Genomic DNA, 21863 nt, shown 5'->3' on the forward strand with positions numbered 1-21863 from the left:
ATTGTACAGGATGGCAAGTTGGACTGCTCTCTCCATAGCTGCTGTGGCTGTACTTTCTACCCTTATTTTTCTATTGAAAATTCATTCAGTAAAAATGTAAAATTAAGCCCTTTCTCTCTTCTCTCCCATGCATACAGTTTCCATGTATTGTGATTAACAATTTTACTTTGAAATCAGCAATTAGATACTTAAAAATAAATTCATGGAAAACTTACAATTTGCCCTGGAATTGAAAAAAAAGGTTATATTTGTATTGGCTGGATTTTTTAAAAATGTTTTTCATAACTTTGTTCAAGTTCAAATAACTATACAAACTACATTATATTGAATGACCAAGAGTAGTGGGTGTCAATAATTAAATAATGTCTACAGGTCTGAGTTTACAAACCTTTACCCAGTTTTAATGATAGGAAAGACACAATTGCTAACTGAGATTATGGTCCAATTTTTCCATACTGGAATATCTCCACATTTATTGTGGGCAGGTAAATCATAAAACAATTTGTTTTTACATAGGTAAATTCGAATGGTGGGCTATGTCGAATCTGGATTTCATCAGCACACTTTGAAGACACCAAAAAGCTAAAAGTAGTTGATTCTATCCTGTAACTACGCCCAAAGAGCACCTTATTAGTGCTGAACCGTTTTTCCAGTCTCAGCTTGCATCTGTTGTCATTCCCTCTTCTGGTAGAACCCAAGGTTTTCTTGCTGTTTTGGTTTTTAATCTCTCCATTCGGTGGCAACTTCAATTCCCAAAATAAAACCTGTAAGAAATTAATGCTTCTTTAGTCAAGAATCAAATCTCATATACTGTCATTCAGAAAACATTTTTAAAAGTTATTTGAGGAAAAACCTACACAGTTCAGCATGGGTTAGATTTTTTTTTTTTTTTGACAATTTGGAATTAGCGCATTTAGCTCTTTTTCAGTTTAGAAAAAAGAAGTGCAGCTCACTGCCAGTGTTAATTTAACATCACATGTAGAAATGCTATGTTTTCTAGGATTTGACATTTTCGGCAATTGAGAATTACTATATTTTGTAAATGGAAAATACCACTATTAAAAACAGAATGCTATAAATAGAATGATGTCATTTGTTTCCAACTGCCAGCATCGCTGGCAAGTATTCTTGGGGCAAACTGGAAAAAGGTTGATAAATAATGGCAATGAAAATTTATATGTCAAGTCAGCTGTCCATACCCTAATTTAGGCACTAGCAGATTAATACCAACACCAGGCTTTTAAACAGCCAAAAACACAGGAATGTATACTTTGTGCTGAACATCTGATAAATACGCTATTGACATTGAGACTTTAGGTTGCCCTGAGGATTGTGAGCTCTCCTAAATACCACTTGATGTGGTAACCAATGTGGCTGCTCAATCATTTAAGCCCTTGTAGCAGGACAACATAGAAGCCTTCATGGCTACTGTGTAATCACAAAAATCAGAGAACACTAAAGTAGAAAGGGGTCCAAAAAGCCATCTAATTCCACTTCCCGAAAGCTAGGCCCTGAGAGTCCCTGGGCACAAAAGGTCAGGAGAAAGTGGCCAAACCAATGTAGCAATAATGAAAGCAAGAGAGTGGCCAGTAAGCACCCACTAAGGAAACTAGGCAGGAATCCGGGCTCTGGGGCAGAGGGCGAATCCCATAGACACTCACTAGTTCAAGTTACAAGGGTTAAAATGCAGGCAATTCAGAACACTTATACTACCTCTACTTATTCATTTATAGACCTTGAATGGGCTTTCGTAAACCTTGGATTATTTTCTCAGTAATAATCTTAAAAATTGAAACCATTTGCATGAGTCTAAGAATTTTTTTCTACAAGTTGGGTCAGGGTTGCAAGGAAAGATATGCCTGTGCTTCCCTAGAACAGCAGTTATAATAAAAACAAAGATCTGGTTCGAGTTTTAAGTAGTGGGAATAACTGGAGCCTTAGGTATAAAAGATACTGAGGCTTACTATGGATGTTAGTAACTATTTTGCCCAAAAGTTGTGTTATGTAGATATGCATGTGTGAGATTAGGGTTGTCACACTTAGCAAATAAAATTGCAGGATGCACAGTTAAATCTGAGTTGTATGGGGCATACTTACACTAGAATATTATCCATTGTTTATCTGAAATTCAAATTTAACTGAAAGCCCTGTATTTTATCAGGCAACTCTAATACAGATGTCAAAGAATACATTAATGGCAGAATAGGAGAAAATCAAATAATTGAATAGAAAAAATAAAACATTATTAAAGTAACTACAAATCAGCAATCCCAGGAAGGGAGAACTATCACAATTAAGATAATTCAAAGAGCTCAGGTCATGTATTTAAAAGTTCTTTATCTTAAGCTTCTATTTTTGATGAATCCTTCAGGTTTAATTATGAAAACTTCATATATAAATTACCTCTCCAGGCCTCAATTAACACACCTGTGAAATTAGAGGGCTGAACTAGACGTGGACAAGAGGCACTTGTATTTATTGAGCACTTACTACGTGCCATCCATTATGCTAGGTACTTTAACATGTATCATCACATGTAATCTTTATAACAATTCTGTGACAAATCCGAAAAGTGTAGACAGCTGGAGAAACATGCTCAACATTACATGGCCAGAAGGTAGTGGAATTAAAAATTAGAACCAAGAGTCTTCTAACTCTAATGTCCTTTTTTCTTTCCACTAACCCATGCTTCCCTCTAGACCAGGAGTCAGCAAATGTTTCCCATAAAGGGGCACACAATAGATGTTTTCATCTTTGCAGATTTTATTGTCTGTCATGACTTCTCAACTGTGCCATTATAGAACGAAAGCAGCCACAGAAAATAAGTAAAGGAACAGCTGTGGCTGTGTTCCAATAAAATTTTATATTCAAAAACAGGTGGTGGGCTAGATCTGGCCAGCAACCTATAGTTTGCTGATCCCTGCTCTAGACCAGTGCCATCCAAAAGAACTTTTTGCAATAATGGAAATGTTCTATATTAGCATTGTCCAATATGGTAGCCACTAGCCACAATGTGACTATTGAACATTTGAAATGTGGTTAGCACAAATTGAAATATTTTATTTAATTTTAATTAATTTAAATTTAAATAGCCACAAGTGGCTAGTGGGTCCCGTATTAGACAGTGCAGTTCTAGGTGAGTAATAGTATCCTGCTCAGTTCAAAGATTCAACTTAAAATCACCAAGGATTAAATAGTCAAAAGTGTAAAACTGTTAGTTATCTTAAATATAATTTCCATTTTAACATGAAGACCTAGGAACAAACCAATAACACCAAAGGCCTATTATTAAGCTCGGAGTTTGGTCTAGGCCTATGGCTTTTGTGCCTTAGTCCTCATCTGAACCACAAGGCACAGATTCCTGCCTTTGCTCCAAGCCTACTTGTGCTGAAATCCAGAGATTCTATATTTTTGATAAGTTCCCTATGTAATTTTACGTGTTTTCAGCTAGGTACTGACTTGGAGAGTTCTGGGCTAACAACTCAAAAGAAAACATAAAAATACCCCAAAAGACACCACTGACTTAAATACAAATATACTACATAATTAGGAGAAACAAAGTTCCTCATTAAAAAAAAAAAAAACTGTGGCTTCAAAACAGGCATTTTTCTGAGTATATATAACATTTATTGAGCACTTACTATGAGATAGACACTATTCTAAGTGTTTTACATTTATCATTTACTCCTCACAACTCTATGAGGTAATTAAAACCTATTTTACTGATGAAGAAATTGAGATATAAAGAGTTGGGGTATTGGTCCAAGGTCATAGAGTTAGTAAATAAATGGAGGAGATAGTATTCAAACTCACTAAATCTGGCTACAAAGCCTATGATCTTTACCAATATGCTATATTATTGAATAACATCTAGAAGACACTATAACTTCAATGCTATCAAGTGTAAGCACCCAATCTACATTTGTAACCCCTCTAAAACAATCCAACCACACTTTGTAGTTGGCAATAACACCAACCTTTGAAAACAAAAATAAGAGTAAAGTATGTCAAATTTATATAATTTATGCCTTTCATTGTTGATTTGAGAACACTACTCAGGAGACTGAATCTTGAAAGATAGCTTTGAAAGCATCTCTGGATTTTGCTAGAAAAACTCTATGTGTGTTTAGATAATGATACTGACCTAATAAAAATCGAAATTAAGTTTAAAAAGCAAACAGTTACAAAAATCCCTTTTTCATTAACAACTGAGAAAAATATCTAATTTTTTATTCTAAAAAATGGATTTGGGGGTGAGGAAGGAGTGAGAGTACATGAGACAACAAATTTCATGGAGAAACAGCGACACTGTTATGCAACTGTCTTTCGTTCAACAAACATATACTGAGTGCCTCCTCTGTTCCAGACAAATCTCCTTCTCATGGAACATACATTCTAGGAGCCTTCTTTACCACCTTCCTATTTCATAAATATATGATACAAATTACAAATTAGATGTTATAATACTCTATCTCCAAAGTATTCTGGTTAACTGAATTTTTTAAAACTGATCTTTGATGTTTAGGTAAACACATTTAGGAAAAACACATATACGAACCATCTGTAACCCTAAAAATGACTTTTCTAAATTCTCTATTCCCATGATACAACCTCAGCAATGTCATCTGAACTGGTGAAGGAAAAACTGTGGCCAGCTAGTTGATAGGCTTGAGTCTCAATTGCATCCAACTTGGCTTGCATTATGTGTTTCTGACTTTCACATTCTGCGGTACTAAAGCCGATTCCATTTAGCTCTAGCAAGGCCAAGCAGTACTGACTGGGCATTTCCACTTTACTGAAAACATCTGGAAGAGAAAAACAAAACAAAACATTATTTCACTAGCTAAGTAATTAGCTCAGTATCAATATCTAAACACACATAGAATTTTTCTAGCAAAATCCAGAGGTGCTACATAAGCTATCTTTCAAGATTCAGTCTCCTGAGTAGTGTTCTCAAATCAACAATGAAAGGCATAAAAGAACTTTCCACTTTTCCACTTAAGCACTAGATTACTATCCTTGTCTATGCAGAGAGTAGAAGAACTGGCAATCTTATGAACAGTCTGAATTACAAGAGACTGCATTTCTTCCAAGATAATGTTTCTGCTATTACTCCTAACAAGAGCAAGACAGCAAATTTTACTTGCTAAGTTGCTACAAAGTGTTAATTCCCTGAAATTATTTCCAGTATTCCTGGTCTCATGGTATGCATGCTTGCACAAAAAAACTGAATGTGGAGGTTTTATATTTTCCAGTGCTCACCAAAGAGTAAAGAACATCCAGAAATAACAATCAGTGTGTTTTTCTGTCTGCTGACATTTATCAAAAGAGTTGCCATTCTAAATCAGTTTTCCCAGTATGTTCATTGGAATTTTGTCTCAAAGATATTGTATAAAAAGGGTAGAGTTGAGAACACTATATATTATGAGTTTCAGCATTTATATCCTGCTCTTGGGTATTCATGATGCCTCTTAATATACTAAAGACTTTAAAAAGACATGAAGCAAAGACAACCACTTAATTTTGTAGTAACCGAAAGTCTAAAGTTATTTGATGTTAAAAACATTTTTTATACAATACTTCCAACATCCTGAAAAGTGTCCATACAATGTACTGTGAGAAATGTACTATCCTAAATCATTAAGAAAAAATCCATTCCAAAGACTTCAGCCTCCAGTACTATGGGTCACTAGGTCTCAGAGCAACCCTGGCCTAACCCCCAACTCTATATATACTCATTCTCTGAGGCACTGCTGGTCTCAATCAGCAAGGAGATCTCCAGGGTCAACCATAATCATCACCCAAACAAACATGTGAGAGCTACTGGCCTCTAATAGTCAGGAGGAATTACTGGGAAGTCAGTCTGGCTTTGGAGGCCTAAACTCAAAGCAGAAATTCATGGGATATGTGACCAGAAAAATAAAATACTATGGTCAGACTAAGAACAGTCAGAGCAGCACAAAATCAGAGTTACACGAGGAGCTAGCGTGGATTGTCAGGCAGTAAGAAAAAGCAAGGTTGTCATGGGAATGAAGTCCTATAGACAAAAGGTCGAAGGGATATATATCTTTTAGCAACAGGAGAATAAGTAGATTCTCGGATCCCTGTTCTGAACCAAAACTCTCAAGGAAGGCTAACATGGTCCTTCGATGCAGTGTAGTTTGATAACCAGCAGAGACAAGAGGAAAACCTTTCTAAAGAAAAGCTTCCTCAAGCTAGGCCAGCAGGACTCCATTAATCAAATCCTATATGAACTCACAGCTTATGAAAAATACAAGAAGCAAAGAAATATGAATGGGATTCAAATAACACAATGACAGATTTAGATTCCAAGAACTGCAGATATGAAATCATTAGACTCAGAATAGCATACTGGGCACAGTTATGAATGAACCGTTTACATAATAAAAGATGAATAGAAACTAGGTAAAACAGCATGAAAACAGAGTGCAAATATATCAATAAATGTAATGGATAGAAATACATTAATAATCACAATAAATTGGTAAATTTGAAAAAATATTGATAAGTCTGCAAAATAAATGAATAAACTATCTCTGTTTATAAGACACATCTAAAGCATAAGGACCTAGAAAGGTTTAAAAGGAATAGAAAAAAGGTATATGAGGCAAATATTAATCAAAAGAAAGTTGACGCTGCCATATTCATTCCTGAAAATAGCCTAAAAATAAAATCATTTTAGTGGTAGAGCTGGTTACAACACAATGATAGAAAGTTTAATTCACCAGGAAGATAAATCAATTTTAAGTATGCATCTTATAAAATGGTCTCAAAATATATAAAGTTGGCTGATGTACAGGAAAAATTAGATATAGAGGATTTAAACAACAACCTTGACTTAACAGACATTTACAAAATTCTGCATCCAAAATTGGAATACACATTCTCTTATATACACGCAGACCATTTATACCATAAGTCAGGTTTAGGTCACAAAGCAACTAAAAAAATTTCAAAGAATGGGTATTATACAACCATGTTCTCTAACTACATACAATTAAGTTTGAAGGTAATAATAAAAATACAAAATAAAAAGTTTCCAAATATGTGGAAATTAAAAACCAATCTTCTAAGTAATTTCAGTCATATATACAATAATATATTACTCAGCTGTAAGAAGAGATGGAATACTGCCATTTGTGACAACATGGATGGACCCTGAGAAAATCATGCTGAGCAACAGTTTATAAGTAAATGCTATCGAAATTTCAAGGAACACATCATTTCTATGATAAACTCCTCTAAACTAAAAAGAGGTTATATTCATCAACTCATTCAATAAAACTAGAATAACTCTGTTAGCAAAATAATAATGAATAAAAAATAAGAAAACCATTCATAAACCAATGATGATAGTGTACATGAAAGAAAAATTATGACTAATACAAAATTGTGCAGATGAGGTCCTCTAAAAAAGAGAGAAACCAACTCATTCCATACCTAGAAAATCATCTCATATATGTTTAAACCACTTTAGAAAGGATCCAACTGATGCATGTAAAAAGAACAGGATACTTTGTCCTGGGTCACATTAAGCAAAGACACATTTATTCATACCATAACAAAAATCAGTTCTCTACTGGGAGAAAATCAGCTGCCAGAATACACCCACCCGACAGGCAAGAGGATGAGAAAAGAAAAAGAGGAAGATTCTGGAGATCCATTAAAATAAACAACCACATCCTTGGCCTGCCTATATTGGCTTAGAGAAGCTGAGTTTGAAACACTTCAGTGCCTGTTCAAGAGCTGCCATTAACAAGACTTAAGCAAGTCTCCTTGTTGTTCCCAGATATCAACACTTAATGATGGTGGTATGGATTAGTCTGTAACTTTTATAGACATTTGCTGTCTGTTATCAGAATTATAAGCTTTCAATATCTTTGGAAGGGGACCGTCCCGCTACTTAAAGGCAGTTTTTCAAGTATAAAGGAGACTATGGTTTTCCTTGCCAGAAAAGTACAAGAAACCCTCCAGATTGGTTATCTTTTAACTTTCACAATTTCAGTGTGCCTTGAAAGCTCTTTTTTCCTGAAAATTTTCAAAAGTGGATGACTAAGAGGTATTAAATGCATTATTATACAGTGTTAAGTATTGGTGTCTGGGAACTACAAGACTATCCAGGACACCTATCCTACGGGTAGACTAGGCAGACTGAGAAGGAAATAGTGCTGTGTTCATTCAGCGTTATCGTCCATGAATAAAGAGGCAGTCCTGTGGCATGTGTGCCACACACTCCCACTCCTTGGCCTGCCTATATTGGCTTAGAGAAGGTGAGTTTGAAACACTTCAGTGCCTGTTCAAAAGCTGCCATTAACAATACTTAAGCAAGTCTCCTATGAACAAACCAGTCAGTCTGGTCTTTGTATTATTCTACCCAGTGATGCTGGAGAGAACATTACTATCAGCACGGAGAGTTTGTTTTAGCAGTAAAAATAATAATGATAATCAATCAACACAGTGATGAATGTCTACTCTGTGGCAAACACTGCACTAAGTTCTTCCTCATTTAATATTTATAACAACGTTATAAGAACCAGACTTAGAGACTGTTTCAGAAGCTTGTCCAAGGCCCCTCACTAGTAAGTGGTACAGCTCAGATTCGAATCCTGTTCTGTGTGAATTCATCAGTCTGCTGTTTCTAGTATTTATTAATCAGGCAACAAATTCATGGTTTATATCTTCTCACAATGAAGCCAACTTGGTTCCACTTCATCATTTCTACCATAAGCATATGCTAACTTCTGTGAAGTCAAGGTACTAGTCTGGGCCAGCAGATTGCACAATAAATTCATGTTATTTGTCATGAGGGAAAAAAAGATTCACACAAATATCCTTTGCTAGAAAAACATAACTGTGAATAGTTTCTCAAAGAGTTCAGTTTTTTAAATCCATGAAAGATATATTCTAAGTGTGAATAGATACCATTTGATAAAGTTCAAATATAAAACAAGCAATACATGAATAAAACCTCCATAATTCTCTTCATTACAGTAGAGTCTGAGGTCTGCAAACTATGGCCAAACTAGGGCCAGGTACTTGGTTTTGTAAATAAAGTTTTATTAGAATACTCATTTTCATATTATCTATGGCTGCTTTTGTAATATGATGGCAGAGTTGAGTATTTGTGATTGAGATCATCTGGACTGTAAAACCAAAAATATTTACTATCTGGACTTTTACAGAAAAGTTTGTTGATCCCTGTATCAGACAATCCACAAATATAGTTTGCATAAAAAGTGTAAAAAAATTTATCCACCTGTGATAAAGAGAGACTAAATATATAATTATCACCAGTCTGTAACAGCATAAAAATGTCAGGAACTTTGTCTTTACCTTGCAGGTTTTCCTTCTTTAACAAAGAATTGAGTTGATTCATAGAGTTGAAGATGAGAATGGACTCTACAGATGCTCTATATCGCCCGGAAAGCTCGGTGCTGACATTCAGTCCCAGGCTTTGAATTCCTTGGCCAGTCTCTACCCCTTCTAGGAGTGGAAGCTCATGAGGAAGAAAACTGGTAACTATGCTGTGAAGAGTCGGCTCCTTAGAATCTGGATTTAATAACCAGCATGCCACCTGAATGGATAGCAATCAGAATATTTTCTTGATATTTCAAAGACATTTCTGTATCCTTAAATTAAAAGGAGGAAAAAATGAAAGCTCCTATCTAATCTCACTCATTTTCACTTTACACTTACTCAGTGGTCTTCCCAGGATAAAAAAAAGATAATTGTACCAGGACTGAATTTTAGTACCAATAAGGGCAGTGGCCTTCAAAGAAGGAAAACTTACAATTTTTCCATTACTGCAATGCTCCTGATGACCTAGTTTTGAAGCAAGCTTAAAACCAAGTGCCTCTCAGCTAACTGAAACCATGTTTCCTGAAAATGTAGATGGACTCTCCTCCACAAGGCTGATTTTCTCTAAGCTACTATAACAAAGATATGCTTATGTTAATTTTAGGTTTATTTAATTCTTTCAACATCAGAAGAAGTGAGATGTAAATATTTTATCACTAAAATTTCATATTCAGAGTTTTAGAAAGCCTCTAGGCTTTCCCCTCAGGATGAAGGCTTATTACTACAATCATCCAACTGGTCCTGAATGCTATTTTTAGCTTCCCAATTATACTAGAAGACCTATAGTTTCTAACACTAGATCTAGCAGATCAGAACTGTATTTAGAGTAAGGTAATCTAAATCCTGTCCTGACCATAATTCTGACAATTACTACATGGCTCAGTTACTTCTTCTGTAGGCTAAGAATGTAGTTTTATATGGGGGTGTAATATTCTGAATTATAATAAGAAATATAAATATGGTCTTCATCCCCAGCCCCTATTTCTAGCAAAGAGCTTCCAATACCGTTTGAATTTCCTAAGTGGTGAGGAATGTATAGGTATCTTTTGTTATGTTAATGAGGTGACTTCTGAAATGTCCCTAGGTGACCTAAGGATGGGGCCTGGTTGCCAAGGAACTAACCCTGTGATTGGAGGGTTGTAACTTTCAGTTCCACCTCTTGGCCCACTGGGAGTTGAGGCTGGAGATTGATCACCAATGGCCAGTGATTTAATCAATCATGCCTATGTAATGAGGCCTACATAAAAACTCAAAAGGAGAGCTTCCAGGATGGTGAACACATGAAGGTTCTGGGGGAAAACATGGCAGCTCGTCGTATGTTTCTCTTCATCTAGCTATTGATTCATATCCTTTAATATCTTTTGTAATAAACTGATAATCTAGTGAGTAAACTGCTTTCCTGAGTTCTGTGAGCTGCTCTAGCAAATTAATCAAACCCAGGGAGGGAGTCCTGGGAACCTCAGATTTATAGATGATCAGAAGCACAGAACATACCCTGGGCTTGCAGCCAGAGTACGAAGAGGGTTGTGGAGGGGATCTTGTGGGACTAAGCCCTTAACCTGTGGGATATGAACCATCTCCAGGTAGATAGTGTCAGAATTGAGTTGAGTTGTAGGACACCCAGCTGTTACCAGAAGAATTGTTGGAAGTGTGGGGAACTCTCCCTCCACCACATTAGAAATTGGTGATCGGAGCCCTTTTAGGGAGTATTGAAAGATACTCTGATGTAAAAGTTGGTAAATGTTTCTTATAAAGTGAGATTTTATAAATTAATATTTGATCATCATACATCAAAAGTGTTTTAATTAATAAACCAATTATGGACTATTGTAGTTTATGTAAACGGTACTATATAAATCTGAGATGCTACTGTAGTTTTAATGAGAAGCTCATATTATACATATTTTCATTTTGGACTGGCACATCAAAATTAAGTGACAACCTTTTATATCTAGTAAAGGTCAGTTTAGAAACTACATGGGATTTATCACATATATACCAAGCCTGGCTTGAAGTATAGAAAAAGATACTTTTAGCTTATCTAATACTGCCTTTGAAAATCTTTGCCAAAAAACCTAAAGAAACTAAGAAATTAAAAATATTGCATTATTATTGATTATATTGATAATAACAACTGAGTACAGTAAGTCCTCACTTAACATCATCCATAGGTTCTGCAACTTTAAGCAGAATGACACAAAACAAAACTAATTTTACCATAAGCTAATTAATCTAAACGAATTAAGTTCCTACGTCATCTATAATGTTGTAACATTAGAACTCGATGTTATAACAAAACTATGTTATTCAAAGGACATACTGTAGTATCATAACTCAACTCAAAATTAATATTCCACATGCCTCATATATTCACTATCGACAGTAGGAAAAGATATCCCTTTGAGAGGCGTGAGATATCACAAATGTCTTCTAAAAATGCATCATACTGTTAAGTATATATTATAATAACATAAGTTACCTTTTCCTTAAAAACTCCCAGTCATCATTATGAAGAGCGTATCACACTTTGCTATTATATAGGAAAGTATTTAAGGAGCTAGTAAGGTGATTTGTCAAATGCTAAATGGCTCCTAACTACTATCTTTTTTGACATGTCTACACACTTCTATTTTTTGCCTCTATCCTCATGGATATTTGAAACATTCTGCTATCATATGTCCAAATCTGACAGTTCTCCTTTCATTTTTAACTTACTATAAGACAGAAAACTTTAGAACTTACTACTAAAATAAAAATTTTAAATACTTCTGAGGAAAGATATGAACTTTAGTGCTTGGAGTTTGTGATACCTGTTTTTACCTACACTGAGGCATTTGGTGAATATTCTGCTCTGAGTGGATGATATTATTGCATATGGGAGTAATTACTCTAAAAATAAAGCTGCATTGTTAGAGCTAAATAAACACCAAGTCGTTTAAGGATTAACTCTAAACATTAAAAAACATCTACTTATGCAGAAATTAAAGAAGACATGGAACCTTAGGATCTTCATAACTTTGTTCCAGGGAGATGCCACAAGACAGAAGAAGAATTTTATAGCTCTGGATGAAGTCATAGATGATAACGAAACGTTCTTTATCAGATTCCTTTGGAAAGCACGATTGAAGGTGCCACAGTCTGTCTTTCACAGTCAGGTTTGGATCCAGTGGAGGTGGGACCAAACTGGCACTGATTTCTTAAAAATAAATAAATAAATAAATAAGGTCTTAAGTCAAAAATCACATGCATTCATATGAAGCAGCAATCTATAATGCAGACTGAAAACGACTCAAAGTCTAGTTCCACGTAACTAATAATTCAGCACAACCTTATCCAGGCCCTGTTGGCTATATAGATAAAGTGCTTCTCAATCTAAAAATTATGATGTGGACTAGGTAATTTATAGCGCTCTATTTAATTAGGTGGAAGAAAATTCTAAATATCAAATTTCTAAAAATAAGTTTACATTTCTCAAGAATGAAGAGTTAAAGACAGAAAAAGTATTTTGAAATGAATTTTAAAGGAATTCCTTTAAAAAGAGATTTAGTAGGAATGTATAATGTTATATCTAAAAAAAAAAAGTCAAAATAACTACTCATCCTAACACATTTTCCTATAAAACAACTGAAAATATTTCATGCTTAGTCAGGAACAGACATCATATGGCATTCTTTAAAATGTTTCCTTATTAATTTTTCTCCTGTCTAAAACTAATCAATCAGCTAGGTATCCAACAACCATAATCATGAGGTATTTCCAGATCATATCCTTTCAATTCCAACAACTCTCCAAAGCTGCATGATCCAACTACTGCAGACATCTAGCTTATCATTGCCTCTAGATAAGCTCTAGACCCAGTCAAAAGGAGAAAAGAAGTCTGAAAAGAAACTGCTGTGATCCAGTCTTCAAAAGTAAACCCTTAAGGTGGCCAAGGAGTCCCTGATGCTCTACTACTCTCAAGAAGAAAACAGTATTAATAGCCCCATGTGACAAGCTGAGGGAAGTAAGAGTGGTGTTTCTTAAAACATTTATTCTAGTTAATATGTAAAATAATGTACATACTATCCACCATCCAAAACATTTTTTTTTTAATACTAAAGATAAATTCTAGGTAAATATCAGGAAATTATTCTCAACAAACACTACCCTAATAGAAGCTACATAAAAATTATATGGTGGCTTTGCCAAATAGTGGTTACTTACCAGAATACTTTGGTTCCTTCTGCAATGAAATATAATAGGCATCTCTTCCACCCCAGCACACTGCCAGTCCAACCACCAAAATGTCATCAAAACCTTTTACAGGAAATCCATCATCTCTAATAGGGGTTTCCTGAGGTAAGCTAACTAAGTAAATCAAAAGTGAAATAGTTAAAAATCTCTAAAATTAAAGTCATTAAACTGAATGTTAAAACAATAATAATAAAAACTATTTGACAGGCAAAATTTCCAGATTCCTAATATATGCATTCTTTGGACAGTCATTTTTAGAAGTATGTAAAGTCTTTCTAGGCTCACTATCAAGTTATTAAGTTATTATTGACTGTCATATAAGAAATCTACCAAAGATTTCTTAAAATAGATCTATAATAATGGCTAAAATGAGTATTAACTAATTCTTTTAAAAGCTTCATTTTGAATTTCTACAACTCAAACAGAAATAAAGACCACTTGCACACTACAAAATTCTGTAGTGAACTCAGCAAGTCTTAACACTAAGAAACTTCAGAAAAATCAAATCTTACTTCTAGTAAAGAATTAGGTCTGATTTTGTATTTGCAGTCAATATTTTTTCTAAAATAAAGCATCTCCAATTTTACAAAGACATAAGTGAAGAACCAATTTACTTTATTTACAATTATATCCCCAATACCTGGAAAATAATTGGTACATATTTGTTAAATTTAAGTGAATATTTTTATCCCTTTAATCTCTAGCACAGAAAATGTGCTCAATTTTATCTGTTGAAAGAAAAATGGAGCATACTAGTAAACATTGAAAGTACATAAAACTTGTCATTAACACATGTGCTCCATAAATTGAAGACCAAATACTCACACCTTTATGAACAAATCCATTAATAAATACAGAGACTTGAAAATTCTGATCAACTGTTGTATTTCCACAACAGATTGTCAATCTGAAATTAGCTATTACTCATGATAGAGAATGCTTACTTTCATGAAGTAAGACAGGAACATACAGAGCATTATTTGACCAAAAGGTTCAATGAGGCTTTGAGATCAACATTCAGTACAGGATTCATGACTTTCAGTGGAGGTACAAGTTCTAAGTATTGGAACAAGTTCTTAAGTATTGGAAAGTGTAGCTAATTTACATTATAAAAAATATAGTGCCTATTTGCTATATACTTTTGTCATTATACAAATAAAGATATTACAATTTAATAGAAAATAATTCATGAGCACTGATGATTATACCATTAAGATACAATAAGTGATCCATATTTAAAATATATATTTTAAGTTTTACAAACTTACATTCTAACATTTATATATTACATATATTATATAATAACATATTATATATGTGTGTGTGTATATATATATACATATATATATACATGTGATTTTTTTAGAGAAATGTTAATATTTAATGGTAAAGCTTAGCACACACTAGCATCAAACATGGTCTGGAACTGAAGAAACTGGGATGGGTAGGTGACCTTCATGAAGCCTCAGAAAGTGAAGAGGATAAGGAAGATAACCATCAGAGGGTGCTCCATGGCCTCCAAAAGGGCACAGACCAAAATGGCATAAGAGAAAGAGCTGCTGTTTGAGAGGTGGGCATATCCAATGATCAAGCAAACACTGTTCCAACACATGCCCCTGAACCAGCCACACCAACTGTGGTGGCCCCAGCAGCAATAAACTTGACCGTTGTGTAAATGTCCCGGGAGACAACACTGGTCTGGATCTCCTGACAGACCACCTAGATTGGAGGACTGTTGTAGTAAGACTATTTAGATGGATTCTCTGACCTACTTGCAAGGAGGCAGACACATGCCTGATTCTCCAGGTAAAACAGCAGATCAGAGCCCGAGGAATGAGTAACGCCTTGCTGGTCTGCATTTTTTCAGTCTCCCAGCTTGAGCTCTTGGTCTCACTACTCAGCTATCCCACTCATGTATACTGGAGTCATCCAACTCTTATACTAGAGGGCAACAATTATTAACCTAGTTGTGCTGAACAATAAGGTTGTTCTACATGTAAATCCACATAAGAGAAATGTATTACACTTTGAATAAATTTATTACATTTAAGATCCAATACCAAAAAAATCTTAGTCTCATCTCAGTCTACTATTTTACATATAAATGTGAAAAAATTAAAAATAAAAATTCTCACCTTGCTTAAACCTACCACCAATAGTAGCACTTTTACAAGATGTCAAATTACTGATCTTTTCACAAGCCAGAGAGATGGAAAACCGCTTTCTGCATTTCCACTCCTTTATGAACGTTTTAAAGAGACTTTGATCACTTGCTACATCAATTATGGCCAAGCTTTCTGAACTGCATGAGGCTGGAGTTAACTGCGATCCATCCTGTGACAACTGCAGGGGAAAACCTGTGCCTCTATTAGGACTGTCTTCTTTTACATTATTTCTATTCTCTGGACTTAAATCATGGTTTTTAATATCCAAAGGTGAGTCAAATGAATAACTTTCACCAAGCTGAAAAACACTACTTTTCTGAAGTTTTACAGAAGATGTTCTAAGAATACCTGAAAATGCCAGCTTAGAAGAGGATGCTGGAATGGGTGTAGGAGGAATGAGTCCATTATCATCCACTATACAGCTTTCTTTACAAGGCAAGAGGGATGGGGTTTCACCATGGATAGCATTGTTCTCGAGTGCCTCGATCTTGCTTTTCACTTCAACATTAGGAGAATATGAAATTCCTTGCACTTGATTTACCTCCAAATTTGAAATCACATCTTGTTTGCCATTTAACTCTTTACTTTTTCCTTTCAAACTAGAGAAGTCTGTAGTGGTTAATTCTAGCTTTTCATTTTCTAGAGGACTAGAAACTTTATCTAAAATCCTTTCCAGTCCTGGACTTAAATCAAATGATGCTCCTGACCATATGAATGAATTATTTTGCTTTGTCCCAGTTAATTTGGATCTTTGAGACTTTTCATCTTTATCCCCTCTAATTACTTCTCTTTGGGGATAATCATTACCCACAGGATCACTTAGTTTTAATGTTCTAAAAGATACTGCAGTATTATGTTTATCTTGGACAGGAACTATATCTACATTGTCCAAAGCTTCAACCACCTGAGCAGAATCCATTTCTGAAAATATAATAGACTCATCACTGAAACAAGTCAACTGCTGCTGATTATCGTCATTCCCATCCATATTTGATTTAATTGGGCCCTCTGGTTGTAGACACAGAGAATCACCAAAATGATTTGACATTATTTCAGAAGGAAGGGGTTCTTCTGCTTGTACATCAGGGGGTTGTTCTTTTACTAGGTACTCTTCACTGAAACTGTCAAACAGTAAACTATTGCTCAAATTCAAACTTGTTTCAGGAATTGGCAGACATTCTACTTCTGTATCAGTGGGAGTTCTCTTTTGAGGTACCAGAGATATAACTGGTTTCATAGCTACTTGTGATTGATAACTTTCAAGAAAACTATTTAATTGGGAGTCAGTAACAGAAAATTCATTCCCTTTAAAACTAGGACCGTTTTCCCTCCATAGTAATGGAGAATGAAAAAGCGGGCTTTCTGGAGTGAGCATATCAACCCCATGTGAATCAGAGCGGTGTTTGATAGTATCTACAGCCTTAGATTCCGAATGATCTTTATTTGTCACTCCTGGAGAATGCTGTTCATGAGGAAAGATGATGGGAATCTCGTCCTGAAAAGAGCTCATCAAGCTCTGTTTGTCTAGGCTCTCCTGCATTATCTTCATTGCTTGGCTGGTGTCTTTTGCTCCTTCTCGTTTGGTATTTTCAGTTGCCATCTGTTGTATTATTTTCTCTGACTGAGTATCCAGATAGAAACTATCTTCAAAATCACAAGGAACTAATCCAAAGTCAGAAACACAATTAGTCTTAGTTTTGTTTGCTGCATAAGCCTCTGTTTTTTCTTGTATTCTAGAGGTATTTACAAAATTCTCATGCTGGCCTATAGATTTACCAAATGCTCCAGTTGGTAGATGTGCTCCACTGGGTATTTCAGTGCTGCTTATATTATCTCCGGATACTTGAAGATTACTTAATTTATTTTCCTCGGCATTAAACTTTATACTTTCACATTTGACAATAGCATTTGAGTCTCTATTCATATAATTACTGACTGTCTCACAGGGCATTTGCTTCTCTGTTACTTTTTTCAGTTTGGTATAACTGATTGTCTGTTGATCAGACTGCTTCTCCGGGCACTGGTTGACTGGATGGGTATCATGGTGTTTCACATAAACATTCTGGTTTTTTGAATCCTTTTGTATCAGCATTTTGTCCATTTTTTCTGACTCAACAACAGCTATTCCTCTTCCATTTTCACTAACCACACTAGTGGCTTGACAAGTCCGTTTTTCACTCTGAGATCCTGTGATAAAATGTTCAACAAAAATATCATTAGTTACTGTTTTGTTCTTTGAACAAGTTTGTTCTGTTTGTAATGGGAATGATGCTTTGTTATATTTTCCCTCAGCACAGAAAGATACATTTTTAGCAAATGGCCTAGAACTTATAAATTCTATATTCTTCTTATCTAAGGTAAATGAATCTTCACAATGAACAGGATTAGACATAGTCTGTTTTTGTAAATCAATTCTACACATCCCTGTGTCTTTCACAGGGCTACTGTCTCTGATTCGTTTCAGATGTTTACTATGTTTCAAAGATTGAAAGGTTGTACCCATCTTTTTCGAACTGAAATTCAAAGCTTCTTTCTTTGTTTTCTCAGATGAGAGAGTCTGAACAACTTTCTTAGTGCTTGTTTTTCCCTCATTCAAAGAAGTTTGTAGTTTCACTTTACTTATATTCAAAGAAGCCCGTTTTCTTGTTCTGTAAATTGAATGTAACTTACGTTCTTGATTTCCATTCTGAAATGGATAATAAAAGGAATTTGTATGCGCTCTACTTTTATCTAAATCCTGTACTGTATTTGGTGAATGCTTAACAGAAGAATCACTAAATGTGTTAATTTTTTTCCCTAGGGTTAACCTTTTATAAGAACTCTTAGTTTGGAGTACAAATTTCTGTTCCTTTACTTCTGACTCACTGCTAGTCGATGAGTGTGTATCAGAATTTAAAAGTGAATGTGGATTCCACTGTACTCCTATTTCTACTAAGTCCTGCTGTAGAATCATTTTGGCTTCTTCCACTATAAGGGTTGCTGCTTCTCTTTCAGTTAAACCTTTTCTTCCAGTCACCCAAATAGTTCGCATATTCCGACGTTCTTCAACTGCTTCCTCTTCTTCATCCACTGCTTTTCGTGCACTATATAAGGAGATAAAAAAAATTAATGCATTGATTCATTCATTCATGCAACCAATATTTATTAAGCATCAATCTGAGCTGTTCTAGGAATGTATAAAATAGTAATGAACAAAAGGACATACATCTGCTGTCATAGAGCTTATATTCTAATTGAGGAAATCAGAAAACAAATAGTAAAATACATTCTTTCTCAACTGGTGACAAGAGTTGTGTACAAAAATGAAGAATCAGGAAGGGATGGCTGGTTCTGCAATTTTTAAATAGCACAATAAGGGAAACCCTCATTAAAGCAGATTCTTTAAATGGAAACCTAAAATAAGTCAGTAACATAAAACTTTCATTGAAAACGAATCCTCCTATATAATAGGAACTCTGGACGAAATATTTGAAGGGACTGAAGAGTACCAAAAGGAAGCAGAAACTGGAAAGGAACTGAGACTAAAAGAAATGGCAGTGGGTGAATTTTCACACTTTTCATCTGAAGGCAGATTCCAGTTAGCACTATAAAGGGTAACTAAAAATTTGGATTAAAATGTGGAGTTTATTGACAGAACTTGAAATAGAGCTCAGAATAATGACAGGAGATACAGAATGAAGGGAGAAACCCCAGAATGAGAGATCCAAAAAAGAGAACCCCAAATTCTTCATATAAACTGTCCAAATATCTGGCTTACCTCTAAAACTATGCAAGACTTCAAGCAGCCAATTAAAAATCTAAACAACTGAACAGAAATTTGAGCTACTGCCACTATAGGAAGACAAAGATTAGAATTTGAGTTCAGCCAAGCTAATTTACTGAAAATATCAATGCTCTTCAGGTAAAATAATGGATTCCACACCCTAAAGGGTCAAACATGTAAATAACTGAAATCACCTGAGGAGAAGAGAAATAGGATGAGTTATAAAAGTTATGAAAGAAATAATGTCCAAGAGACCTGTTTCCAACCAACATGGAGTAATAGGAACAAATTTAGCCTCTCACCCCAAACAACTAAAAACCAAGGCTAGGTTATAAAAGACGTTACAGCTTCCATTTTTCTCTCTTGGATCAATTATATTGAAGGAGGCCAACCATCATGTCATGAGGTCATCAAGAAGTTCTATGGAGAAACTCAGGTCAAGAACTCAGCACCAACTTGCCAGCGTGTGTGTGAGTCATCTTAAAAGCAGATCCAAGTCAACTCCAGATGACTACAGTTACAGCCAACAACTTTACTATTACTTCATGAAAGAACTCAAACCACAACCACCAGCAAAGATGCTCTCAAATTCATGATTTACAAAAACTTTGACTTGATATTAATATTTACTGTTGCTTTTAAGCCACTAAGTTCTTAAATAGCTAACTAATATCCCTAGTAAAACTATCAGACTTCAAAATATACAAAAGAAATCTCAAGGCTTACATATTTAAAAGGGCAAAAGAATCATATTTTTACCAAAATTCTCAAAAGCAGCACAAAACAAAGAAAAGGCATTTTTAAAAACCTCAATTAAAAAAAAAAAAGTGTTGACCAACGATTTATATCCAGCCAAGACATACTTCGAATATTAAGGTTATAGAAAAACAGCTTTAAACATACAAAAACGTGGGAGAACTCTATACTATATAAGCCTTCCTAAGAGAGAAGTGTACTAACAATTAGTAAACTTTAATAAACCACTCTCATTAAAAGACAGATGTAGTGTTAATGGGAGAAATAAATAAGAATAAAGAAGATCTGTGAACATAATTAAGTAGACTTTATGAATACATTTCAAACATTTTACTTTTATCCAAAATGGTTTCACAGGGTAATCATATCAAACTCTCTACCAGTCACGACACACCATAAATTATTGAAAAGCACTGAAAATGAAGAAAAACTTCCTAATTCTTTTTCATAAAGTCTAATGCTAAACACTGATAGCAAAAGATAGTGCAGCACACACACAAGAAAAGTATACACCAATATTATTTATGAATAATAATGCAAAAGTATACTGTAATAAATATTAGCAAACAATCCAACATTGCATAAAAAATAATATACCATGACCATGAAATTTATTCGGAACATTAAATTGATTCAATATTAGTAAATCTGTTAATATAATACATCATGCTAATAGATGTAAGGAAAAAAGAACCCTATGATTATATCCAAAGATGCTGAAAAAGCCTTTGACAAAATTCAGTACCTATTCCTGATAAAAATATTCAAGAAAATTAAAATTAATGGACATTTTCTTTAAAACGTTTAAATACACACACACACACACACACACACACACACACACACACACACACACAATATAGTCCTGAAGCCAGTATTTACTAGCATAACACTAGAGGCATTTCCACTAAGATCATAAGCAACGTAAAAATGCCCACTATACCTATTACTACCATCTCTATTACCACTACCTATTAGAGGCATTAGCTAATTAAATTAGACAAAAGAAAACAATTAGAAGCATAAGAATTGTTAATGAAGAAGTATAATATCTCTATTTACCGTTAATATGACTATATACCTGGAAATCCTGGAGAATCAATGATAAAAGGAATTCAAATGATAGAAGAATTCAGAAAATAGCAGGATAAAAAAAATATACAAGAATCAACAGTCTTCATATACTCAAATAATAACTATGTAGAAAATATCATAGAAGTGAGCCACTAATTTAAAAAAAAAAGATTAAATAGTAATAAATTTAACAAGAACTGTACAAAATCTATATGCGGAAAACTTTAAACCTCTTGAAAAGCTGAATAAAGAAATCTTTTAAAACTCCTCAAAATCTCAAAGACTAGATCCAATGCAAAGATATTATCTATCTTTGGACAGATTGACTCAACATTATAAAGATGTCAGTTCTAAGTTCAATTTCAATCCAAACCAAATAATAATCAACGGGCACTTTAAATTTCATATAGGCAAACATTCAAAAATAGCCAGGAAAATACTGAAAAACTATGAGGAGGAAGTTGCCCTACCAGACATTAAAATATACTATAAAA

At 34.5% G+C, this 21863-nt stretch overlaps 1 protein-coding gene and 1 pseudogene across 4 annotated transcripts in view; both read right to left on the bottom strand.

Annotated features, from left to right (window-relative positions):
* The window catches only part of POLQ (DNA polymerase theta), a 90990-nt gene that overhangs the window by 26838 nt on the left and 42289 nt on the right, over window positions 1-21863 (bottom strand). For 3 of the 4 annotated variants that reach the window (XM_039843141.1, XM_039843140.1, XM_039843142.1), the window contains 6 exons: window positions 15747-18859; window positions 13582-13725; window positions 12378-12574; window positions 9355-9595; window positions 4612-4805; window positions 627-764 (listed from right to left, as the gene is read on the bottom strand). In XM_039843141.1, coding sequence (XP_039699075.1) covers window positions 627-764; window positions 4612-4805; window positions 9355-9595; window positions 12378-12574; window positions 13582-13725; window positions 15747-18859 — 4027 coding nt within the window. The remainder of the gene's footprint in view (window positions 1-626; window positions 765-4611; window positions 4806-9354; window positions 9596-12377; window positions 12575-13581; window positions 13726-15746; window positions 18860-21863) is intronic. The other variant, XR_005648779.1, reaches the window with a different exon arrangement.
* On the bottom strand, window positions 13736-15729 carry LOC120586686 (ATP synthase F(0) complex subunit C1, mitochondrial-like; annotated as a pseudogene).

Source organism: Pteropus medius, unplaced genomic scaffold (genome assembly GCF_902729225.1).
Source record: "Pteropus medius unplaced genomic scaffold, Ma_sr-lr_union100, whole genome shotgun sequence".
NCBI lineage: Eukaryota > Metazoa > Chordata > Mammalia > Chiroptera > Pteropodidae > Pteropus > Pteropus medius.